This window comes from Nothoprocta perdicaria, unplaced genomic scaffold (assembly GCF_003342845.1).
Source record: "Nothoprocta perdicaria isolate Ctin4 unplaced genomic scaffold, notPer1 scaffold_191, whole genome shotgun sequence".
NCBI classification, from domain to species: Eukaryota; Metazoa; Chordata; class Aves; order Tinamiformes; family Tinamidae; genus Nothoprocta; species Nothoprocta perdicaria.
Genome location: NW_020455105.1, coordinates 984,741 through 1,011,525, shown reverse-complemented (window position 1 = coordinate 1,011,525; position 26,785 = coordinate 984,741). Strand labels below are relative to the sequence as shown.

Below are 26,785 nucleotides of genomic sequence, written 5' to 3'. Positions count from 1 at the left end.
AGAAACGCTCGACACCCCTATGGAAGTTTGTCACAGGTTTAAGTTAACCCCTGTGAGCAGGACCATGACCACTTCAGTACACAAAACAGTTGAGAGAATGACTATTAGTCATTCTAATTCTAGAGAGGATTTCTTAGAGTTTTTATCTGCAGCATTTGTTAGGAGCCTAGAAACAGGATTCTCATTTTATTTAATGTTTTACACTTTGAACAGCTTRTGACATTTGTAGTTTCTTAACTAGGAGGATAGAAGACAAATGGTAACGCCCTATTTTTTTAAAAGCTGTACAGGACAGGCAAAAAGTATTGGAGACCTTTGAATATGAAATAGCAGACCCCTTAACTGTGGTGTTGAGCGGCTTGCTTTGTCTGCACTATTTTCTACAGAACTTTCTGTTGTAAACCGCTGTTGATAGCGGTGGATTGGAGGTCACGCACTCAGCGCCGAGTTCGCAGGGCCGTGAGGAGGAGGCAGCTTTCCAGGCTGGACGGCGATGGTCTCGGTGCAGCTGCCGGCACCGGTGCCACCTGCCCTGCCCTGGGCACCTGTGTGTTCCACGCGCGGGGMTGAGTCGCGGCTTCCAGGGCTGGGATGCCCCGGGTAACGCTCCTAAACAAGGGCTTGGATGGTGAGAAACGCCTGCGGAAAAGCTCTCTGTAATATAAACCTGCCCCCCGAACTCTGTGTTCACTCCTTTGTCGTCACACAGCTTTTATCTTCCAGATTCCTTCTGGGCTGGCCTGGCCTGGGCGGGAGCTTTCCCTTTCTCACTTTAGGAGGTAGAGTCGTGTCCCGAATGGCACCTCACACACCATCTCCAAGAAAGCTCGCACAGAAAATGGGCCTGTCTGCTGTTCCCATAGATGTAAATTTGCTTCTTTCAGTCCATTTGTGTCAAGAACGAAAACTGTGAACAGTTTTATCTTTAATATTGGTGGGTGTTAACTGAAATAAAGGTTTATTTTCATGCTCTTTTAAAACTGTGCTGAAAACACGTGGACGTGGCTCCACGTAGGCGAGCACCCTCTGAGCCAGGTGGGCACTTCCCTTCCCGGCTCTGGGAAGTGCCTCTCCAAGGAGCTCCGCTGTTGTCTCGTAGGGAGCTTCTTCCTCAATGACATTTCCTGTCCTCCTGCTTGGGTGCGACTGCACAAGCCAGAGGCTGAGACCTTTTTAAATCCAAACAATCTTGGAAAGAGGGTCAACAGAAAAAGATGGAGAGAAGCACTTAATGTGAATTGGCTTTTGAGTGTAATGATGGCAGTGTTTGAGCATGAAAGTTCATCTTGCAGAGGGAATGCTGCTGGCCTGGGGTGAGAATGAAGACTGGTGGTCAATGTCAGTGTCGTCCTTGGGGAAAGGCCACAAGCTCTTCTGAGGGCAACTCCTCCAAAGAAGTGGGTGTGGATGTGGCAAGCACAGTCTCAAGGAGCTGCGCCTGCCCTTGCCCGTACTGCCTGCTGCCCGTGGAGCTGTGCGTGCGGAGCCTTGCCTCTGTTCCAATAAACGCAGGACATGCCTGAAGCTGCTGCTGGCAGCATGTGCTAACCCGCTTCTTTTGCGAAGCCAGCCCCGAGAAGCCGGCGCCAGCCCCGTGTGGGCTGCACTGCTGCACGCTGCGGGTCCCGGTGCAGCTGCTGCTGCGCTGGAGGCCACAGACACGGCAGCTCTGCTGGGGGGGCGGCAGCCGCTGGGGGAGATGGGTCTGTTTGAGCCCCAGCCGTGCAGCGTGGGTGCTGCGCCTGTCAATGGGCCAAGTGTCTAGGATTTTCTGCAAAGATCCACACGGGAACTTGGACTTGGAGGCTGCATGTGCGTGAGCTCTTAAAGGGTGCAATAGCATTCCGTGTGTGAGTGGTAATCCTCAGGACTGCCTAGCAGAAAGTGCTGCTGCCCGTGCAGCTGAAGACCAGGGCATGGAAGTAGGCCTGACAAGGTGGTGGRGTATTTTTGGAGGCTTCCCTTAGTCTGGAGCTCTGGCTCGGTGCTATGTGGCCAGCTGCAGGTGCTGATGGCAGAACCCAGTCATGGGGCGGCTGCTGCGCGAGGAGGGAGAGCCTGGACATGGAGCTGTGGCCTCAGGGCCTGACCAAGCAAGAGCGAAGCCTTGGAGGAATGCGGAGCTGGAGCCACTGCCGGGATGGAGAGCATCCATGTTGGGGCAAGCTGGGCTCCCCGGTGGGGCGGCTGCTGCGCGGGCAGCCTGACTGCGCAGGGCCACGCTGGGGCAGCCCTGCTGTGACACCGCTGCCCCTGGTGCTGCCGCTGCCTGGGCCGTCCTCGGGCCGAGCAGCTCCCTGCAGGTCTTTAGGGGTACAGGGTTATCGTCCTCTGGCTGGGTAGCATGTGCAAAACTCACCCTGCTTGGCACTTCTGAAAGAAGGTAGAGCTGGGGCTGCTCATTTCCTGGATGATGAAAATCGAGTGGGACCTTCTAGGTTTTTGTTTGTTATTTTTTTCCTCGCCTGCTTTACCAGCAATTAAGACTTCMGAATCCAGAAGTGGTTGGATGTGTGAACTTGATACAAGATTGCAGCGCACGTGTGGCCTGAGACCTGGTCCCGCCTGTGCTTTGAGTTTGAGTTCAGCGTTAGCAGGTACCGTAGCCTCCATCTACTCTGCTAGGATCCATCCATGAAATCTTTCAATTCATAGAGGTCACTGGCTGGATTTTCTGTTTCGTTGTATCTGGGRTTTGTACCTATTGGACCCAAGTGTTTTTTGTTGTACAACGTAATGCGTGGAGGGTGACTCCTGTCATYCTCAGAGCAGGACAGCGTGGCTGGTGCTTACGGGCTCTGTGGCAGCGGTGCCTTTTGATGACGGCCCCAGCGCAGCTTGGCRGGGTCTGGATGAGGACCCGAGGAGGGCTGCGCTGCACAGGCGGCTCGTGGCGCGCTGCTGAACCGCCCTTTTCTGCGACGCTCGTCCTGTTGGCGCCGAGCACAGCGCTCGCACGCTCTCCACAGCAGGAGCAGAGYGGCTGCGCGGGGCGGCCGGGCGGCGCTCACAGCCGCAGGTGGACCGGCCGAGCAAGCCCTTGGTGCCGGCRCAGCCTCCGCCTGCAGCAGGAGCCGCCCGGGCCCCTATTTGGGTCTCTGGAATTTCCTTCTAAAGCAGCTTCTAGCCCGAGGGAGTGTGAAGCGGGCAGCGAGGGTGTTCCGTGAGGGACTGCCGAGCCACTTGGCAGGAGTTAAACCTCGCAGTGGCTGTGGTGTGAGAACAGCCCCTCGTTTGGGCTTGGTGGCAGTGGGTCGTGGCCCGCTGAGGAGCTGGAGCTCCTTGCACTGGCGCTTGCGGCCGCCGCACAGCTCGGAGCAGCCCCGGCGCGCGGAGCAGCCCAGCCAGGCCCGAGCCCAGCTGCGGGGATGGTGTGCATGCCTCTGCCTAGGCGGCTTCCTCCCGGGAGGACCTCCCTCTGCGCTCAATRCAGAGCTGCCTGACCAGCAGTTGCTCTGTCAGGGCCGTTTTCCTGTCCCGCGGTTCCATCTGTAGCTCCGAGACGTAGCTGTTTGTGAGGGAATGCCACGTTTTGCAGCGCCCTTGACCTCTGCAGCAGTTTTTGAGCACGATGGGGTCAGAGTTGCTTGATGGCCGGGCTGCACCCGCGATTCCAGACCCCTTCGCTGATGTGGGGCCCCAGCTGTCACCTCGTTCCCAGAGGTGGGCGACTGTCCTAGGTAGGAATCAATCAATCCTCAATCTAATGGCAGCTAAATTGCTGTTGATCATTTCATTTTGTTTTCAATGAAGAGAAGCAGAACTCTGGACAATTTAAGGTTTGAGAAGCGCTGGGTTAGTTACTTGTGGTCCATTATTGTGCTAATTGAAATGAAACACGGTGAGCATCCTCCCTCATTGTCTGCTCTGCATAAGAGAAGCCAGAGTGGGGAACTCAAATGTTGCTTTCCTAAGACCAAATGGTCGGGACCTTAAAAACCAATAAACACAACTGCTTTCATAATTGCCATCTGCTACAGAGGCAGCTTCACCATGCAGGTGTATGTGTAAAACTCGAGCTCCTGAGCTGTTTGCACACTTGCTAGAGGGCAGCATGTTCAACTGAAAAACCACAACGTTGTTGTACTGCATCTTTGAGCRGCCAGTGTCAGTTTATGGAGCTATTGTAGAAGATAGCACAGCTGGACTGGAATAAAAACTAGAGGAAAACAAGCAAAAAAAAAAAGTCTCTCTGATGCAACCGTTCCTGTTAGTGTTTTTGTTTTATTTTCTTCCAAGTCAGATGCAGTGGGAAAAGCTACAGCTTTGAAGCAGCAGTCTCCTGCTCCAAGTATTCGTTAACAGAATACATATGCAGGTGCCTAAAGGCCACTTCCTCGGGCATTTAGAGCACAGCTTTTAAGCGGAATTGTTTCAGATGGAAGTGTCACACGTGTTGAGTACCAGCCTTATGCCACTCATTTTGTGGCTTGTGTTACCTGCCTTGGATGGAAACCAACAATCTCAAACCTGAGTAAAAGGAGGTAAAGAAATATGCAAGGTAAGGTCAAAATCTGAACTGCCTCAGCTCTCGTGGCAAAGCACGTACTTTATTTTTAAAAGCAGCACTTTATTCTGCAGGAAGCTGCAGCATGGAGCCTGAAGTTGACTGGAGAAAAATAGCAGGAAAAATTCTGTGTTTCCAGGATTTTATTTATATATGTATGTGTGTGTGTGTGTGTGTGTGTGTGTGTGTGTGTATATATATATTTATACACACACACACATGCATACACCAAATAAAGTCATTAAATGTGTAACAGATGCTTCAACTCTGCAGTTGGAATACTTCAATAAATGATTCCAATTCTCCTCAGCAGCCCCTTTGCCTCGCTGTGTGCCTGTGCTGCCCCTTTGCTCTGGGCAAGATTCCTTCTGCCTTTCTCACCCGAGCCACAAGGGCAGCCTCAGCTGGAGCAGCTCAGGGCTGCTGCCCATCCAAGGGCTACGCGCCCTTGGGTGCCCACGTTGGCTCGGGGCACCTGTGTGGTTACGGAAAGCCGCAGTTACCGCTTTGCATTCATTTCAGCTCAGCCCTAATGTATCGGCTGGGGCTGCAGCACACAGATTTAGCAGCAGTTAATGCAGATTTCCAATTGCTGCATCTCAAACCTGCTGTGTGCAGCAGGGGAACGGGCTGCAGCCGGTCTCGTGCTGTGGTCAAGTGCTGAGGCTTGCGTGGCTGCCACGGCGCACTGCCCTGGACGTGACACGGAGCAAGGGGCCGGCAGCGGCGAGCCCTTGTGTCGGGACAAAGCCGGGGGGGGGGGCGCCGTGGCTGTGATCCCTGCAGGAGACGGGTCCCGAGCACTGCTAGCACCAGAGCTGCCCGCAGTCCTGCCTGTGTGATCTGCGTTACACAGCTCCTGTTCTGTAAAGACAATGCTGGCAAGGTCGCTGAGTTCTGTCACTTCAGKAAGAGGTATCACGTACAAGGTGCTGTATTGGCTGCATTGAAACACGTGTTGCAGTGCCTCGCTAAAGTGCGAAAAACCATGCCAGGCTGTTAAACCACCCTGGCACCCTACCTCGTGAAGGAAGTGYGGTTTATTTTTACTGTATCCAGCGTGAGTCTCCCTCCGTAGGAAAATACTGATGTCAGCAATGCAGTCGGTGGGAAAATGGAGATTGGGTTGCAGTCGAGATTGTAGTCCTCGCACGTGGCTGTGCCGGGTGACAGTGCAGCCGAGGGCAGGGAGGCCGGAGCTTCTGGAGAGGGGTTAGCCAGGTAGTCTGAGGTTTGCATTTGCCCCGTCACCTCCGCTACTATCTTCCTGTACAGGTATGGGAGCTGCTGCTCATAACCGTCTCCATCGGTCGTGCTGGGGAGAGGCTCGTACTCCCCGTCCTGGGTCTCAAAGCTGCTTCCCAGGTGCCAGCCCTGCCCTCCGCTGCTATGGCTCCTGCTGAGGGGCACTTTGTCCTGGAGAATGGGGCTGTCTGGCTGCATGAAGGTTTCCTCCACTTCTGTTATTTCAGGCTCTTCAAAGCTGCTCACGTTGGGGAGAAACGGACTGGGAGGTAAACTCAGCTCACCCTGGTATATGGGTACACGTGCAGCAGTGATGAGTAATTATGCAATGAGTGTCTTCTGACACTCCCCCCCCCCTTCAAAATGCAAATATCTTTCAGCATTACATGTAATATTGCCAAGAATGAAAAATCTCTGTATTGTTTTTGCATTTCATTTGCTTGAGAGGTAACCACAATCTCACATAAAAGTTTGATTAAAAGATTCAGCCATTATCCACTATCAGAAAATGCTGCATTGAGATATTACTGTCTTGCATAACTTTGAGATATATATATATATATATATATATTTTTTTTTTTTTTGAGAGTGGTAGCATTAGAAGAAAAAACAGTGCAATTTACCTTCACAGATGTGTAGTTCTTAGCCCATGAAGCATTGGCAGGGCTGGGAATAGCTTTGCCGTACCACTGAGGTGCGATGACAGAAAGGAGCAAGTGTAAGCTGCAAATCAAACATAATTAAACCATGAATTCCATTGCCAGTATCTGCAAGTGTGAGTGAACTGGACTGTGCTGTTGGGGCATTTAACCACCACAGAGTCCTGGGCAACTATGGCTGCCTTGGCTCGGACCAGCAGAAACTCGGGCTGCGTGGCATCCTGCAGAGGTTACCAGGGACATGTGCTGAAGGGGCTAGGTTTTTGCTTAGACAATATAGCTATTTGCTTCCTTTTTTAAAAATAATTAATTAATTTTAGTGCTTATGGCTACTAGCCTGCTTTGAGGCCATACACTATTCCACTGCCCGGTCGTTTGTGTTGCCAGGTTTTACTCAGTTCAAGCCTTTTTGACAGAACTGACTCCAAAAAATCAGTACCAGCAGGCCGTGGTCTTAGGCCTTAATTTCATTCCCCAGGGGAATGGGTTCCCAAGGATGGTACCTTCTATTTCAGTTTAGTGGCCAGGATTTAGGGTCCCACTTCAAATTTCCTAATAGGCATGAAATATATAAACATATTACAAGCACAATATGTGTTATTATTCATGTAATTTGAACCCTTTCTCCAGCCCAATCCTCCCTCTTCCTCAGATGTCCTGAAACAGTCGCTAAGCCAGGTGCCCCTTCCCCACGGCGTTTGGAAGGGGAGGGCAGCCCGCAGCTACTCACGCCTTCCGTGCTGGAGGCAGCGCACACACGCAGGCCGGGAGGAGGAGCAGGCAGCCGGCAAGCACCACGCTGAGCCAGTCCCCAGCACCTGAAACCCACAACACCTGCTGCTCATCTCTAGTAACTAAGCCAACTTTGCAAGGTGCTAGTTCAAACTGGCCTACAGACATGGTTTGGCTAGTGTTTGCAAGCATAAAACATACCAAAACATTATTATTATTATTACTATTATTATTAAAGAATTTCTAACATTATCGCCTGTGATATTTAGTCCAACCCCTACAATAGGCAATTGCTGCTCCTCTCTAGTACTCTCCCTCCCCTCCTCCTGCTGTCCATGAGAAGGTTTCTCAGATGGTTACTCAGAGAAGATGGGCTCCAAGTGGGGAGATGAATAGCTGGACTTGCACAGCTTGGAGCCTGAAAACCAAATGCTTTTCCCCAGCTGCATGGGGGTCAGCTCAAACTGAAGTTGTTGAAACTATTGATAGCAGTTTTGTTTTGCTGTGTTAAAGGTAAGCCCTGCCTGCGAAAAACTATTCTGCTAGCCTTAAACTACCATTCTTAACTATACAGCTAATATTTTCTTGGCAGAAAATTGGGAGCTTGATGACAAAAAAATGATACATTATGTTTTCGAAGCAGCTGAAACTGGAGTTCGGCAGTAATTAAAGMGTAGCACATAAAGCGTTTCCACTGGGCCAAGGGGCAGGACTCCTTGCCCCCGGCCCCTTGCCCTCTCCCCAGCTTCCGTACTTTCCAAGCAGACGATCTCRCTGTTTCCCCGGGGACTCTCTCCAGCAGCAGTTGACGCTGTCATCCACAGAAAATAGTTCTCGCCAGCTTGTAGATTTGCGATGTAAAATGAACGTCGGGCAGTGAGGTTGCGAACGGCTGAAAGGAAGAGAGGGAGAACCAGAGGAACATCCAGCACACACTCCTGGCGTGTTTAACACGCTCGCTCTTGCAGCATACCAAAGGGTGCTGCTCTCCTCACTTTGTAATGGAGCTCTGTCAGGAACAAAGCGGTGAAATCTCAGTCTCCAGATAAGGGAGCAATAGGCTGTCTCCCCCTAAATAGCTCATAGCATGGATTTTTTTTTTTTTTTTTAACACATTGGAATAAAACATACACATGTATGGAGGCGGGGGAACGGAAAGAAAAGGCCCTTATTTATTGATATGGCTGTGTTTTTCTTTCAGGGCTGAAACCTAGCCTCTTTACAATAAAACAACATTACATAATAATTGTCTATTTGCTCTTTTTACTTTCTTTTCCAGGCCATATAAAGTCATAAATATGTCTTGTTTAGAAGCAAGAGAGATTTTGTTGTTTTGTTAGGCTTCTCCTAGCCTATTATTAGGTTTATTTTATGTATGGGAGTGCCTTTCATTTCCTTCCTTTTCTTCCCCATGTTCCCACCCTACTGTGGGACCCCCCACGGCCCCAAAACAATTAAGAAAGGAACATGGAATGACTTCTACTTTACGTAAATGCTGCTTTGCTACTTTAGTGAATCATTAGAAAGGCCAAGGGAGACTTCGAACCATTTGGCTTGTTGAGAGACTTCAACAATTGCATGGAATTGAACAGACACAGATGMCTGGATATCCTGTGTTTTCACTATGGTAATGTCCAAGTCTAAAATGCGGATTGTATGTTGGAGCTATGAACCATCTATTAAAAACTGCTACGAAACTCCTGAATAAAATTTTGAAAAAATGATCAGTGTGGAAGCTATYTGGACGTCATAAGAGAGGACTCACWGGGTGAAACATGCACATATGGGAATGCGGTGCATACTAGCTGACAGATCTATCTCGCAGTATGTCTGCATTTGCTGAAGATGGCTCTCAGAAAGCCTGTTATTTTACTGCGCTGGTAATTAAAAAGGGCTGTATTGGTTATAATTTAAGTAAATAATTGGAAGGAAAAAATGTGGAGAAATCTTTATGTTTGAGATTAAGGATAATTTAGAATGCTCTAAATCCTAGTCTATACAGAACTTCACGAATCCTCTTTCTTCCCCTTCCCTCTCCCACCCACACAAGACACATACACATCCCTTTAAGCTGATACCTACTGTAGACCTCTGGAGCTGCCTTGCTGTCTTGTTTTTGGAGGTAGATATTGTACTCTGTAATGCAGCCCATTTGTTGGTTGGCAGGGATTTCTTCCCATGAAACCAAAATGCCATTTGTCTGCAGGGTTGGGTACATCTGGGGCCCAACTGATGGTGCTACAAAACATAAGACCAGCTTTTAAAGCCGAACTATTTAAGCTGTCTTAAAATATTTAAAAGAATGACTATGATTTACCTTTTTCTCTTGAGTATCCCCTAACTGATGCCACTTCCCCAGCTCGGTCCTGATAAAGTGCAGATACAGCAATGTGATAGCACACATGATCTTTTATGTGCTCTAAAAAAAGAGATTAAAAGTGGATAGTTATCTGTAATGTATTTACAGTCATGGCTAAGCTATTCATGAGARCAAGTTAGAGCTGAGGGGAAGCTTCTTTTAATTCAGAAAGAAGTTAAAAAAAAATTATCCAGAGAAAATCCTGGGTCACTCTTGCAAGTAAGAATTTGTGTAATAGCAAAGATAAGATATGCAGCATTTTGCTTTGTACAAGATAACATAAAAGCCACAAGAGAATGACACCTGAGTTCTTCCTCATAATTCTTATGAGCATCCTCTTCCCAAGTACCCTGTGGGTTATGAAGACGGACAGTAACCTGTTCTTCTCCTCTTCAAAGCACAATACAAAATGATGTCATAAGTAGGTTTTTTATTTTTTTTYCCCTTCCCTGCTTGCTTAAGAGCAAGAATTTAAAAGCCCTATAGGCATAGCTGTGGAACAGAACATCAGAGAGACTAGCTAGGGTAATGCTCCCTGCATCCTAATCATAACTTTATGGCTATTTGGTATGAAGAACACTGATACCTCAGTACTGGTTCAGATTAATCATCAACAACTGTTAAAACAGAAAAACTCTTAAGCATTTGATCTCTGAGGTTTATCTGTCCGCTTTGTTTCATTAGGGAGGGCTTGGTTTTGGGGAGGACGGATAGAGAATGAAAGACAGACTTTCTATTTACCAGATTAAAAAAAAATTTACTTGTGACCAACTGCTGAACTGCAACAATCAAATTTCTGCCCCATAAAACAGCTTTAATCTCATAAAAGTCAGAATTTGACCCACCTCTTATAAAAAAGCTTCTAAAAAGATATATATATATATGTGTGTATATATATATATATATATATATATATATATATATCTCCTACTTCTAAGCTGTAGTTACCTGATATTACTGCAGACAGGTTGGATGCTAGAAGTTTTATCCAGTTTGGGTGGGATTCCAGGCTCCTGTTTCTATGTATATCTATCCACTCCACTATGTATCCATTGAGGAATGCTGTAGACTTAATGGGAGGTTTCCAGATGACTAAGATGCTGTTGTTTCCCATTGCGATAGCAGAGACATTCCGTGGAGAAGGTAAATCTTAAAAGGCAGCAAGAATAACCAAGCAACAAAATACCCCATCAGTACAAACTTGCCTGACATGTCCTTTACTTGACATGTTATACGTGAGTATAAGGYGTTATTAGTTGTTTTCTATATATAAATTTATAATATAATTTATATACTTTTTTTTTACATATATAAAACAACTTTTAAACTTTTAAAACAATCTTTTATTATTAKTAGTAGTAGTATTTACTGAGTTTTCTCCAGTTTGGAGGAAATTGCACTGTGCCCACAGAACTGCCCAGTGCAGTTCTCATCTGACTCCCTCCAAACAAATAATCACGTACCCGTTACATTCCTGAATCAGTCTCTTTCCCCACGCAGGCTGCCTACCCAAAGGACTCATGTAATCAATGCACTGTGCAGTGTGAGCTGTGCCATCTGCCTTCGAAGGAGTGAGTGCATCTCAGTGATGTCTGATGCTGCACTGGCTAAGCAATATTTAGCAATGTGTTCTGAAAGTGTTTTATTATGACTTATGTCACTCCAGGACAATTAGCAGACTCATCTTTAAACACACCGTCTGGTTACTGGGAGACTCTTCTGTGGCTGGCTAGGCTGTCAGCATAGGACATCTGTGGCCAGACAAGTTCAGTTAACGCTCACTGATTCTGCTGCAGGCGTGCAACGTGGTGTGCAAGTTTCTGGCAGCTGAACTTCATGGAGCTGCGGTTCCCCCTCGCCAGCACTCGTCATCTTCAGCCTTTGCCTCCACCCTCTCTCTTGCTTGCATCAGAGAAATATTCCTGCCCTCTTTTATTTCTAGTGCCATGCCCGGCGACCGTCCTTACCCTGCGCGGTCACCTTGGTCACAAGGGCGGCGGGAGGGGAGCTGCCCTTGGAGTTACGGGCAGTGATGGTTATGCTGTAGTCCATCTTTGGAGTGACTCTGGAGTAACTGGTCTGCACGGTAACATTGGTTTCTATTGCTTTGGGAGTGCGGTTTAGTGCTTCAAAGGTCACTGTGTACTGCAGGATTTTTCCTCTTGCTTCTGACTTGCTTAAAGCCTGCAAAGAAAACATGTATAAATACATATATATATTACATATAAAAACTTTTTTTATATATATATATAACTTACATATATATATATATATATATATATTCTACTGCCAAGATCAAAGACTGGAAGAAAGACAAAAAGAAAACATTAAGAACGCATTGTAGACAACTGACTGATTGACCTGAGAGTACCCAGCCTGAAAAATTTCAGCCCTGGGGCAAGGTTGCTGGTTTAGGTTCCTGAAAACTGCCGGGTAGCTGTTAGCAGGAGGTTTGCCATCTCTCGGCACAATGAACACAAAACAGCCTGTGCACAGTGCAGCTCACTACAGAAGACACACGTGGTGAATGCAAAATAAGCAATAAAAGACATTTCACAGCCACTAACAAAGTGACTGGCTTATTTAGGTAGCAGAGTAGTCGTGAACTATTTCATCTGTTTATACATTTGCTTACTACCAYAAAAGGGATTTTGTATTACACCTATAAACCCTCCTGGCTTTTAAAAGCACATGCTCACTTTAGACTGCAGTTTGTCCATCCAAGGTACAATTCCCAACAAATGATACCCATGGAATTTTCTCCATACAAARTCATTAACTTGATGCTGACCCAAACCTCAGGACTTTCTGTGTTGGGAGACTTGGCATTTCCTGGCAATACTGAGTCAACACATTTTAATTCCTTTCCAGGAAAGGGTTTAGTCCAAGCCCCCACTTCCTTCTCTCCCCGAAGCTGCTGATCATAGTCAGTTGGTCAGAAGGAGCCCTTGGCTTGCTGCATGCTCTCACCCTATTACTACCAGCCCTTCCAAAAGGGGCCTACACCTGTTCCCCTGGAACTCCTCAAGCCTTCTGCACCRTGGCAGAGGATGGGTTCAAAGCATCGCCCTAACGCAGGTGCCCAAGCTGCCTGATTTAGGTGAACAACTTCCACTTGAAGGCATTTTTTTTTCTTCCTTTTCTTTTTTTTTTTTGGTCTAATAATAAAGAAGCTATTGATAGAGGCAATGTTACTTGCTGGAAGATAACACATACCAACTAATGTTCTTTGGTAACRAATTATCAGTTTTTACTTTTTTTCCCTTCTGGAAAAGGGAACACAGCAGTGCCCAGCTGGAGGAAACACAGCAGTGCTATAGGAACTGTGTCCTCACTTCTTGAGTCTGCTTTTCAGAACTATATTGATTGTTTTAAGCTAAAAATTAGGTGACTGAATTGCAGCCAATGCACTTTAAATGTAGGGTAGTTTCCCATTAGTACTCACTGGAGAATGCTGTTACATAAACAAACAGTACTTTTATGACTRAAAACATGTTCTTTTGTTTGGTTTTGTTTTCCTGAAGATTTTGACTCTTGGCTGCAGTTTCTCCCTTTGCAGACCCTGTTGCCTGTGCTCTCCATTTTCCATCCTGACAGTAGATCCCCAGCTGCTCCTCTCTGGGTCGTCCGTGTCCCCAAGCCCCAGCCTTTCCCACCCCATCTCTGCTCAGGGGAGCCGTTAGCCCCTCACGCACTCCTGTCCTCTCCAGGGCCTCATGTAACAGTGCTACCCAATGCCTCCCTGCACACACCTCGAGCTGTGTCCCGTGCCAGACGTCCTGTGTTTGACGGCTGAACCTCCATCCAAGGTCCAAGCGGGGCCCTTGGAATTTCTCCCTTGTTAAATTTGTTAGCACCTGTATCTGTGTAATGCTGGATATCTTCAGATCTGGTTGCTGTTTTAGATCACGTGCAAGCAAAATTTGTAACTGATATACTTCCTGATGGAAGTGATAAGAACACACATTACCTGAGATTCTCCTTTAAGGTTACATATCTTTCTTTTTAATTCTCATTTATTTTCCTGTTCAATTTATTGAAACTCTTCTGTTGCTGAATTGTTCATCTCCTAACCAGCAACGTAGCTGGTGACACTGAAACATGCTCCTTTTCTCCTTGGGTTCAATCATACTTTTCTCAAGGGGCAAAAAAAAAGTATTAATTGTACAACTGGATTTGTGAAAATGAACAAGTTTTGATTCTGAYAACATTCAAATTAGTAACAAAAAATGAGATAAGAAACTGTTTAAATTTTGGAAGTTACAATACACTTCTCTCGGAAAACTCTTAATCTACTCGGTTTCAGGTAACACCTACAGCTGTTTTTCCACTCTGGGCACCTTAAAGCACACTTTGTGCTACTGGTTTCAGTTTCCTTTGTGCAGAGAGTTTGTTCGGCTGTTCTTTTTTCAATAATAAATAAATAAAAAGTTAAAAAGTGGGAAAAACACTTTTAAAAAGAGTAAAATCTTTGCAGTTTTTCAACTACTTTCTTAGTGACTTCTTAGGACAAAACAACACTTGAAAAAATCTTCTGAAACTATGCTGAAACTAATTTGGCAATAGGGCTTTTATTTTGTACTTTTTTAAAAATTGATGTGAAAATACAAAATATATAATACTTTTACATTATACTAAGTCTATATCTTTTGCTTTGTACCTGTTATAAAAACTTTAAAATGTCATAACCATTTTATGAATGACACCACAGGAAGTCTGGTAAGATAAAGAAAGTGCTATCAATTCGCTATYGCAAGTTTTACATCTTAAAGCCACAACTGGTGATTTCTGCTTTCGCTTATACTCCAGGGCTAGGTGTTGTGGAGAAAAGATAAAGAGGTTAACTAGAGACAGAAAAAAAGAAATCAAAGGTAATTATCTTTTCTTATTAAAAAAGTAAAAAAAAAATGTTCATTTTGTAAAACAAAACAAAACAAAAAGTTCATTTTGTAAAACAAAACAACAAAAAAGACATTGTAACAACCCACGGTGGGAAGATCCCTCTAAAATCCTGGCCTCTGTGTGCTGGACTGTAGTAACAGTGACACTCTGCTGGCACCTAGCATGACACTGGCTGCCTGTATCAGTTCCCCAGAAAGGATGCAACAAGGAGCATCCTTCTGCATCCCAAGCAAGAGGACACATTTTTATTTATTGGTGGYTGTCTTGCTTCCCTCTGCCATGACTCCAATCTGTTACTGCTATACCTGAGTTCAGAATTGTGAGTACAAGGATGTCACTTATAGCTCTTCACTGCCTAAAGACAYGCTTTCTTTGTGGAAGTTATCATAAGCCTATTCCTCTAAATTGTATAATAAGGCACAATTTTTCATCTACAGTTTAACTGGATTTAAAGACGAATTCTTTTGAAGCTCCTTTCCATGTGGGGCACCACCAACTCAGTACAAGGTCTTGGAGATTACCTTTCAGGAGGCTCTGCACAGCAGACCCAAACACAACCTGTTTTCCTGCCGCTTTTGTGTACAAACAGTTGCTCCAGCTTGGTCCAGTTTCAGAGCTGCAGCTTTATTATGCCCCACACTGAGCTTTGCATGAGGCTTGCCCACTACCAGTGCAGAAAAACAAATTCTTCCTGGTACCGAGTTATGACGAGGGATTTAATGGATCATTAATAAAGCAGAAACATGGACAGAACAGTAACAGCTGCCCAAAGCGTATGCAGCTATTAACTGTTTTCCGGGGTTTGGTCCGTCACCTTTAAGGGCTTTTACAACAAATCACCTCTTCTACTCCCCTGTTCTTCATTGCTCATGGATCTTCATGCAAGAACAAACCCTCACAGATTATGTCAAGAGCACACTCAGAAGCTGCGTGCACTTGGAGAAGAGAGGGCAYGTTGTCCCCTTCCTTCCTGTATTTGCAGTCCTGCTAGTGTTTCTCTATGGCAACCGCTSCTAAGAACGTAAGAATTGCTGAAGATTTTTAAAGTTTTTACTTATAATCTGGTGCTCACTGTTGYGGAGAAAAGATGTAGCTTTAATTGAAATCGAAAATGAAATTGAAAATCAATGAATGAGAAGGGAGAGCTATTAATTGGAAAGAAATTTTAAAAGATTGAAAAGCTGTTATCTGTGCCTTTATATATATCATCAGGTCAGGGTGCAGAAAATGGGAGAGGAATCCACATTTTTGAGGAAAAAAAAATGGCAACTCTGTGTCACTTCCACTTTGTCTACCACATGTAATCTCCATTCATTAAAAAGATAAGCTGGGAGCATGTCATACTTCCAGGATGACAGAAAGCTCAGGGACAGTTTAAAGGGAACCTCTGCAGAAGAAAGGCCTGATGAATTTAGCACAGTGAGGAAAGTCTTTGGTTTCTTCCGTATCACAGGACAAAACAGTGGTAATAGCCTGTGCCGTCTTTGGTTTATGTGCTTTACTATAAACACATGAAATATGGTTCCCCCTCTAAACTTGCTCAACACAAGCATTTGCTTAGATTTTACTTAAACAACTTACCTTCCAAAAAAGAGAAATGTTCTGCACTTGAGAGTTCATATCCTGCTTTTTGTACCAAACATCTGAGAGCTGGGCAGGCACTGGTTGAAAAAAAAGGAAAATCAAGAAGCAGAATTAAGACTTTTCTAGGAAACAAATTATCACAATATTGAATAAGGTAAAGGGGTAAAAATCCTGAGACAATTGACATTTAAAATGTCTCTGAAACAGTGTAATGTGCAGACTAAAGACTACAGTCTTTACTTTCTTGTTGTTGATGTATTTTTATTTTAAGTCCATATGTTCTATTATGGTTAATTTTCAGCTCTTTGATGATTGCCTATATAACCAGGTAATCACAAAGAGAACAAAGCAGAAGAATAAGACAGGATTATACTCTGTCATTGACTTTATTCTGCACTAAGTAATCAGAATGGTTTACAGGGAAGCCTATAAACCCAAGTGGAAGATTAACTCCAAACTTTGTGCAAAATTTGAGCTAATTAGGGACCTTAGTGCAGGGGAGGGGAGGGGGAGGATGGGGGCGCTGCCAGTTAAAGGACGATGCTCCTTGAAAAGCCCTAATATATTTAGACTATTTGAAATTGATTGAGCCCTTCAGTTTTGAATAAATCTTCCAAAATAACATAAAAGTGAACTTTGGACTGCAAAAACTAGTGAAAAACGTGCTCAAAGCTTTCAGAATCAGATAGAGACATATAAAGAATGTCAGTGTGACAGAAGATAATAAAGTTTGGCTCCTCAAGGTCCCCGAGCAAAACAAACTCACCAAATGCACATAATAATTAGGTTACTAATAAYCTAAACAGTTCATCATTGCCCAGTCCTGACTAGAAAGGGACAAGGACTGTCTGCTGTGTGCTAAATTTAATGCCTGAACACCAGCAACATGAAAAATTTTCTCCTTTATCAACTGCAAAATAATGACTGCAATAGAAAATAAAAAGTAGGACCCACGTTAAAAATAAAACCTAAATATAGTCACCGGGGGAGAGAGAGAAAGAAAAGAAAAAGGACAAAGAAAGAGAAAAAAAGATGCTCAGASTGCATCCCTTGCATTCCAACCCAGCTTTTAGGGTTCATTTCACATGTGAATTACACAAATCAGTCGCAAGGGAAAAAAAAAATCCCCCACTCATTTTACATCGCTGCTTGCATAGAGCAAGTTTTGTGGCAGGTCAGGTCTACAGAAGCATGAAAAGAATTATCTTATTAAAAGGTATATTCCTGAATTTGCTAAAGGTCAAACTCATGTGTAGAACTGGAGCTATTTAAAGCAGATCAACTGTGATGTACCTAGATTTTTTCCTATGCAACTTCACCTTGCTCTCCTATAATTTGGGAGCAGAAAATACTTCTTGATTAGCTGAAGGGATTCTTTGCACCACTGGCTGAAAAGGGGTGATGACCACAAATACCATAGCAACCCAGAGTGCATCGGAAAGGGTAAGAAAACTGTTGAGAGGAAGATGGGGGAGGGACGGAAAAGTTCACACCTTCTGTATCAATCAATGCTTCTTACAGAAACTGATGCTGTCAGTAGTGGTAAATAACATGAGTAATAACAGTAGGAGCCTGCAAATCTTAGAGTAATTCACAAAAGAGCACGATGAAAGCCAAGTAGGAGATGAAAGGAAGGGATGCCAAAAAAGCCAACTCGTCTGTGTTAAAACAAACTTCTGAGAAGCTTTCTTCTTTCACAAGAATTGAAAGTTTTGCAGCACGTGACTTCACGCAGCTCAGTGTGAGGTTGGGCAAGCGGACACRCGAGCCTGCAGCAAACCTGAGCCATCTAATATTAGCCCTGGCACAGGCTGCTCTAATTGTCCTCATGTTCATGCTATGTGTTCCCTGGAATCTGCTCTGCATTCCAAGAGGTAGGAATGCTACGTGCTCATCTTCGACTGAGATGGAGTTGGTCTCTGGAACACGCGCCCAGGTCTTGCTCTATTAAAAGTACACAAATCTCCACTGCTTTGTGGAAGGAGACGCTTGGGAATTCTGTCTGAAAAGCTTTTCTACTTGAAAAAAGATGACTGGCCAAAACCCATTCTGTTTTGTTATAACTTGTCAACCGCAACAGAACCGAGAGAACCCTGGCAGTTTTCCGGCCAGTTCMTTTGACTTCTCAGCAAGTTGCCTGGTGAGCTCTAGAAACAGGAGGGCACTTCCCAGCTTGAGCTTCACCAGCAGCAGAGGTTCACAAGGCAGTTGTCCAGACTCACGTATGGGACTGTGGAGGAATTCAGTAAAATGCTTACATGCAAACTGATACACAGTATTTTTCTTTTCCCAGCTGAAATGCACAGGCTTTCTCTGCCTTCGCAGATGTATGGCAATGTGGCAGGCTGCTATGGCTCCAGGCAATAAGAAAAAAAATCTCTAACTTCTAACAGTGTTAGAAGAATATATTCATCAGACTTACCTTAATAGATTCTTGAAATTCCTGTTTAGTTTAGTAAGAAATCTGAACATATTTTTTAATCATTAAGAAATTTTACTTCCCTGTTGGCTCTGGGTCTGGGATTTTTGGATAGTTCTAACCAGGAAGAAAAAACTACTAGCATTCTGAATTTGTTAGTTAAAATCTACTCTTTATGTAAACTTCAGATACAGGCTTAGTGTAACAGATCACATATTTTATTACCTGCTTCTGGGGTCCGGGTTTGAAGAGTTCTCCAGTTACTCCAGAGACCTCTCTCAGGGTGAATTTTACAACTAACCTGGAATTCGTACTCTGTGTAAGGCTCCAGACCATAAAGATTGCACTTTTCACTGTTTAAACTTTCAACCTTTAATGTAGATAAAGGACATAAAACAATAAACTCACAAGGAAATAAAAAGATTGAAGACAGTGATAGGCTGAACTACKAATGCCCCTACAAAGCCAAAATTAAGAAACTGACAGGTCTTAAGAAAGGAGTCAATGAAAGAAAAAAAAAAAAGGAAACTAATCTAAAACAACTTTACAAACTCAAATTGTATCACAACAAGTCTTAGGTTTGCAGTTCTTTGTGCGAAAAATCCTTCATTTAATTATATGAAGATAATACATTTTCTGCTCACATATTTTCAGAACTTTGTAACTTATCATATTTACATAACAAGTTTACATAACTTTTCTCACCCTTTAAAAAAAAAAAACATAGGCACTAGAGAAGGCACAAGCATGTGGAAACTATGCCTGTAGTCCTGAGCTACAATTAGAAGAAATTATCTTATTTCAATAAGAGACTGCTTCAAACATAAGCTCTTCAGAGCATCACCCATCATTTGACATAAGGAAAAATCTTCATGCACATGGCCCCTTACATGGTCAGGGTTTTGCTTTCACTCAGTTTATAACAAAGGGAGAGTTTCTGACTAACAGTTTTTTTCTTATGAGATGCTGCTGAACAGAGAGGATAATTTGAACAAACTGAATCTAGTAAAAAGAAAATGGACTCGTACTGGCAGTATTAAAATTTAGCAACCTCCAAGGATCACAATTTCATTTATTTAAAAAATAGAATTACCATATTCCACATGGAACTGTTAAGTGAACGATATCTTAGTTTAAAGTGCCGAGCTTGTGCTTCATCACCCCAAAAAACTGTGCAGTTTGTTGCAGAAGAATTCTCAAATTTCACTAAAAAATTGGGAGGATGTGGTTCCACTGGCAGCAAAAACACAAACAAGAAAACAGCACTTAGACATGCGGCATAATTAGAAATGTAGGATTAAATGGAACATGAGAGAAACAAGCTAATTAGATCAGGCACTTCAGGTTTAAATTATAGTGATTAAATGGTTTCCATCTCTTTAACACCTAGGACTAACTGAAAGGAGGTAAGCATTGCATTTACCTATGTCTATTAACATGAACACGAATGGCTGTGAAAAAGCTTTTCCTAGTTCATTGGAGGCAGCAACCACAACTGTGTACGTGGAGTTAAAATTCATATTTATGTTCAGAACCAGCAAGCCAGATTTATTAGTGACATTTTCTTCTGAAAAACATAACATATCAGTCCCATTTGATAGCCTAGAATAGAAGGAAAATTCTTGGTTAATACTTTTCCATGCATTGTGAAAGCCAGATTCCCCAGATGCAGGGGCATCTGATTCCCATAAAACTACGTTTGTTTGTTTGTATTTGTTGAGACTGTGACTCTTCCAACAGCTTGTAAGAAAATTGCCTKTCAAGTGAAGGACCATTCTATTGAAAATGAGGTCATTTCCCCCTTCAAATTGAGATGGAAAATAYACATTTTGTGCTCAAGTAAGTACTTTCAAAATAGCTGAAGTACTATGTTTATAATAAATACACCTCTATGCTAAACTGACAGCAAGGTGTTTTTGATTTTAACTGCAGACAAAATGAATACTTCTGGATTTCCATTAAGCTGCAAATATAGGAGTATGCTTTTTTTCACAATATAGCAGTWACCTGGTATTTCTTCATAACTGAGCATAGATGTTGGCATCCAAGAACCTGGGATGGTTATGGTCTTATTTACATACAGTAGTCAGTAGTCTAAMTATTTAATGCATCTGTAATCTAAGAGTCAGATGGCTTGACTTCAAACATGACTTTTATTTCAATCTATCATTCATCYCATTGCATTGGATAACTTATTTAGCCTTTCTGATCTTTCTGCTTAAATCAGATAAGATTATATTTTGTTAAATACTTAATAATTCACCAGCAAGTCCTGCTGTATATCTCTGTATCCTTACTCATTATCCACATACTTTCCTACTCTTCTGCAATTTAACTTTATATTCTCCTTCTGATTAAAGAGCAGTGACCGTTTTGTACGAATACTAAGATCACTGCTACTTCTTTGGTCCATGGAAACAGGCAATAATGAGCCTAGCAAAATGAATAGTCTGCCTAAGAAACCTCTCAAAAAATGGAAATAAGTTCGATCTACCTAGCTGTTTTCAAATACCAAAATGAATTAATTCCATGTATATGTTTGCTTGAGTAGGTTTTTTTTCTGTTGCTGTTGGCAGAGTTCCTGACATCTTCAATGCAATGATTCCCTAAATTACTCTTCTCATTAAAAGATATCCCAAGAGGCTAACTAAAAGAGGCTCCTTCCTCATTGTTTGCTGTGGTCTTCACAGGGGGTCAGGAACCACCCTTGGTTCCTGAACAAAACTGACACTAACGCATTTCCAAGCAGTGGTCCTTCTCCATCTCCTTAGCTAAAATCAGAGCCAAAGAGACAAGCTCACATTCTAGACTTCCTGGTGGAGGTATTGCTAGTCACAGAATAACTCAATGGAAAATWCACCACAGGGAAAGCATCAGGTTTAACCAGACATCTTAAGACAAGTTCCAATATTAAACATCTGTTTTCAAAAAGGGAGATGTGTCTCAGTATATACTCTTTAACTGCTTAACCCAGAAATAATTGAATTACTGTTGTACAGCATATACAAATGTAAATAAAAATGCCTCTTTAAAGCTATAACTGGCCTTTGTGATCATGAGAGCTTTGGACTGGTTTATTCATAACTTACTGAATCTTTTGTGTGCTTTGATAAAAAGAAAGAAAATCTGTAATAAACAGTAGTTAAAAAAACCTCTAAGATACAATTATAAATATTAAAAACTTATATCCATATGTTACTTACATTATTTTATATGTAGTTTTGATAAATGTTAATCTTCCTTTACTCCAGGTGCAGGTAAGATTACTATCTGTCCCATACTGTATACACGATACATTTTTTGGTTGATCTGGAGGATCTTAAACAGAGATCGTCAATGTCCTTTTTAAAAATACCAGTGTGAGAAATATTAACAAATGCCAGTCTTTCTTTGAAGAGTTCATACACAAGCAAAAAATTGCAGCTGACAATTTACATATGCAAAAATGGTTGAGTCTTTGATCTCCGCAATCCGTTGAGACCTGTAACTCTTGTGCAAAACCTCAGACACTTAACAAGGCTGATCAAATGAATAAAATTACTTAAAGGCTGTCACGACTGGACGCCACAAGTTCTGCTTGAAGCAACAAAAGATTATTTTTTTTAAAAGAGAAACCTATCTTCCACTGATAGCAGCTGGAGCAGCTTCTAGAAGAAAACCTGAGATCCCCTTTAGACTCCTTCTCGCAAGTTCCCTGGGGACTGGAGATGTGGGTTTCAAGGGGAGCACAGGAGACAGTCAGTCTTGTATCTGCTCCAACAAGTGGTTCTGTTTAACATCTTTCCATTTTTCTATGACTTGGACTCCTGCTCTCACTTGCTCCTGTGGAGCCAGTTGGATAACACAAGCATCATCACTGTGTATACATTTCCATATAAATTTCAAAGGTTGGATCACCATCCAACTATACAGCGGGTGCAGAGGGACAGTTGTATGTAGTTTCCCTCAAAAGAAGGAAAAGATGCAAATACGGATCATCCTGACCATCCGTGTGAGGGGCTGGGAATCAGGGGAGACCCTCTGCAGTGCTGCACAGTTTCAGCCTGCAATACCCTAAAAAAAAAAAAAAAAAGAGCCAATAAACACAGCACCATTTTGAAAAAGGCCACCCATTATTGATTTCTAATGTACGTTGCAAAAGTACCAAAGAAAATAAATAAGAATAGAGAATAACGAAACTGTCCTTACTTCCAGACTCTATGTCAATTCCACAGATGAGGTTTTTCCTGTGTTCACAAACTACTTTGCAGGTAAACGTGAGTTTGCCATACGTACGGACTAGAAAACTGGTGCTTATCGAACTGCCATAATTGCTACTTAGTTCAGAACTGTTAAAGAAAATAGCTGTCTTGCATTGCTTTTCCYGTTTTGGTTGCTTTAATTGGCATGAGAGGGTAATATTTGTTCCAGTCTGGATGTGAGAAGCAGTGTTAGCAGTCATGTTTCCTTTATCGCATACTTCTGCAATGCCATGGGGTTTGTTTGCAGTCATGTTTCTTTTAACACACGCTTCTATAACAAGAAGGGAAAACAAACTTTTAAAAGAATATATCATTTATCTTGTAGCATATGCTGCGCTGTGAAGACAGACTTCCCAAATTTATAATTTAAGAATTCCTGTCTCTGCACTGTTACTCATAATATACCGCTTTGCCACAATCTTCACTGGCTTGATTAAACAGAGATTAGAAAACAAAATCTAGCACCAGTCATCACACAGAAAAAGTACAATGTAAGGCAAAAATCTGCCAGAAGAACTTATACTTTGCTTTTGTTCACAGGGCTATCTGCATTTCAGTAAAACAGCGGCAGACACGTCTCTGTTGAAGAGAAAAAGTCAGATTTTCTTTGATTTCACTGGACTTCCTCTTGTATAGTTTATTCTCAAAGTTCCAGAGCACATAAAAGGCTGGACAGGCAGTACTGAACACAGTGTACACTGGCTCAGAGACACCTATGCTGTAGGTAAAGCAAAATGATGGAGCAACATTTCTATTTACTTCGGTGTTTTGAAAAATCTCTGTGAGAATTTACCACAGACATGTTTGCTCCTGTAACTAGCTGCATGCTTCTACTTTGAATTAAAAACCAACAACTTATTAACCATTAATTGCTATATACTACCTTAAATACACAAATGGAACTGATTTGCAGGGTACATGTTTATGAAATGCATAAATGGCAAAAGAGCTGCCAGTGCCTGAGTAGACTTGTCTTTTCTACCATTTCTGTCACAAATAGATATAAATAACAAGATACATTGTCATGAACAATGGGAAGTCACTCAGCAGCAGCACTGGATCGATCAGTTCTTAAAGGATTTGTAACATAAACCTAACCGAGAATGCAATATTGCTTTCTCCATTAAGATGCTTGCTCGCGCACCACATAGGAGTTTAAAGAAAAATTCCTGACCTGAGTGCTTCTTTTAAGTGATAATTTCTATGCAGAAAAAAAGAGAAATCTTTACCTGCTGTGAAGCTCACCAAAAACCAAACTGCTGAAGGCACAACCCATGCAAATAACATTTTGATCTCTTAAGGGGAATGAATGCCTTTTACCAGTCCCTAAAAAGCAGAAAAATAATTTTAATGTATTTGTACTCTACTATTCTACARCTCCAGAAAATCCAGCACATTTATTTCATGAATCCTTTCTAATTAATTTTGCCTGGTGACCCTGCTAAATCRTGACTCCTAACACATGGGGCTAAGCAACAGCTGATTTTTAGGTTGGTTATCCCTACAGACAGGCACAGCAGCTAGAAGAACGTGGCATTATGTGCACTTTAAAACTACRTACTCTAGAAACAGACATCACCTGCTCTCTTCCCTCCCCCTGCAGTCTGAGAATTGAGAAGAACAGGGACAGACCATGAGTGCCTCAAGTGCAAAGGAATGAAGATTTTCTGCATTCATGCCTGCTCTTACACCTCTTGCCTCGCAGGTTTGCACAGAAGCGGTGAGAATCCCACATTTAAAGGTGAGCTTCCTCAGCTCCTCGCAGCTGTGTAACAGCTAAAGTTTGGCAGAACTTTTAGCTCTCACCAGCCAACCCCCCACGCTTGGCACACATCGCCTCCRGGCTGCTGTACAGTCCCATGTGCCAACTGCTTCCTTCCCTGTCACAGCAAGGCAAATGTTGTGGTCTCCACAGAGCTGTTTCATGGGGGAACCAGAGACAGGAAGAAAAGGTACAAAGGAAGGGTAAGAGACCGGGTGCAATGTCCTGGGGCTGCTAGAGTCAACCTGGGATACTCATCTCACCTCTTGATGGGAGATTCTGCATCTCCCTAGGGCAGGAGAATGGGGGAAATACCAGGTTAGAGAAGCAGGGACAAACCTGTCATCACTTAGGAGAAACCACGTGGGCACACAGGGCAAAAAGACCCTCATGTGAACGTAGCAGCACGTGCGATGGTTACCGCTGCATCCTGCCTGCATGCCCCACGAGGACCCTTGCCCACTGCTCTGTGTGAAAGGGGTTTTAGAAGGACACCAAAAGCCAAACGAATTCATTCCAGGTGACTAATACGGCCTCAGTATTCCCAGAGCTGAAAAAAACATGGCATAAGACTTTGGGAATGAATAATCTCACCGTTTCTTTGGACTACTTTCTGAAATGAAAGGTATCACACACCATTTATTGATGAATATTAATTAAATTCTACCCTTACTAAAAATCTGCAGACACATGTAATAAGCACATTGACAACAACAAAAGAGCAACAAAAAAGGGCTTTAGAAATGTTTTTAGGTCTACAAGATAGTTTCAAAATCAAATGCATAGCTGTGTCATGTCTAGCCTTACTATATAAAGCTAACACTTCAGTACTGGAACATATTCTAAACAAGTATTTTACTTAAGTTATTCCATATATCAAGGTCAGCCAGAACTAAGCTCAGTATTTTTCCAAAACATTTCACAACCTACATTAACAATTATATTTCCTTTACATCCTCTTGCTGCAGGACTACAGAAGCAGGGATGTATACCAGGTATTTTAGAGAAAAATAATATGAACCWGGACTTTCTGTAGTTTCTGACCTGTTAAGATGACAAAAAATGCATCCATTTTTAAAGCAAAGCTTTAAATTGTGACTGCATTTCAGGTGATTTGGCGAGGGGTCATGCCCATGAGGATACAAGATGGGACCGGTTCCATATTTTTAAGAAAATGAACTAACAGCTGATGCAACAGTGAAATATGTAAGATTTTCCAAAATACAGCTAAGCCACCTTGCTTTCTATTTTTACGCCCGCGTTGTTCAGAGGGGAATTTCAAGGGCTGGTGCAGCAGCTCCTCTCCGCACAGCCCTGAACGGGAGGTGATTAGTAACCGTGAACATGAGCAATCGCAGCACCAAAGGGCTTCGAGTAAATGCTCTGCCTTCCAATAAACCGAAATTGCCCAGAACTGAAAAACAGCCTTAGGGCTTGCTTTGTGGCGGCAAAACCATACCCCCCATCCTGCTTGAATCTAGACACCAAAATAGCGTCTCCTCAAATAACCGGCACCGTCTGCTTACCCGTTAAGGGTCGACAAGAGGAGCCAGCACTCGCGCAGGTAACGGCCGTCGCGTTCAAGTTAACGGTCGCCGCGTGCAGGTCAACGGCCACCGCGCACACGTTAACGGCCGCCCCGTTCAAGTTAACGGCCGTCGCGCGCACGTTAACGGTCACCCCGTTCAGGTTAACGGCCGCCGCGCGCACGTTAACGGTCRCCCCGTTCAAGTTAACGGCCGCCGCGCGCGAGTCACGGGCGCCGCCTCGCGCGCGTCACGGGCGCCGCACGCGCCTCCCCGGCCTCCCTAACGGCCGCCACGTCACGGCAGCGGCCGCGCGCCCACCTTAACGGGCGCCGCCTCAGGCGCGCAACGGCCACGCGCGGGGGTAACGGCCGCCCTAACGGCCGCGCGGGGGTCAGCGAGGGCCGCGGAGCCACCGCGGCCGCCGCTCTGCCCGGCCGTTCCCCCGCCGCGACACTCACCGGAGCCGCGGCATGAGCGCGGCGGCGGCACCGGCACCGGCGCTGCCCGTCCCGTGCGGTCCCGCGCCGCCCCGCGCCGCCGCGGCCCGCGCAGGACGGACAGAGCTCGTGCACAGCCGGCCTCGCAGCCGGGTCCACCCCGGGCGTGGACACCTGCCTGCCCACCCACACACTGCCCCGCGGGGACACGGGACACTGCACAGAGAGGCTCGCACCGACCCCCGACACACAGACCCCCTGTACACGGACACCCCAACACATAGACACCCCTGTACACATGACACACAGACAGCCCAACGCTGGGATACCCCTGCACAGCACACACAGACCCCCCTGTGCAGGTACACACAGACACCCCAACACATAGATGCTCCTGTACATGTGACAC

At 44.1% G+C, this 26,785-nt stretch overlaps 1 protein-coding gene across 1 annotated transcript; it reads right to left on the bottom strand.

Annotated features, from left to right (window-relative positions):
- Positions 1-5,069: 5,069 nt before the first annotated feature.
- Positions 5,070-26,113, bottom strand: IL12RB2 (interleukin 12 receptor subunit beta 2). Its single transcript, XM_026037173.1, is given in 17 exon segments — positions 5,070-5,539; positions 5,542-6,037; positions 6,376-6,475; positions 7,142-7,229; positions 7,898-8,035; positions 9,226-9,381; positions 9,461-9,562; positions 10,451-10,651; positions 11,470-11,686; positions 15,986-16,065; positions 18,633-18,777; positions 19,501-19,640; positions 19,831-20,009; positions 21,611-21,725; positions 22,596-22,919; positions 23,878-23,974; positions 25,937-26,113. Coding segments are annotated over 16 exon segments (3,009 nt in total). The 5' UTR covers positions 23,936-23,974; positions 25,937-26,113.
- Between the last annotated feature and the right edge of the window lie 672 nt (positions 26,114-26,785).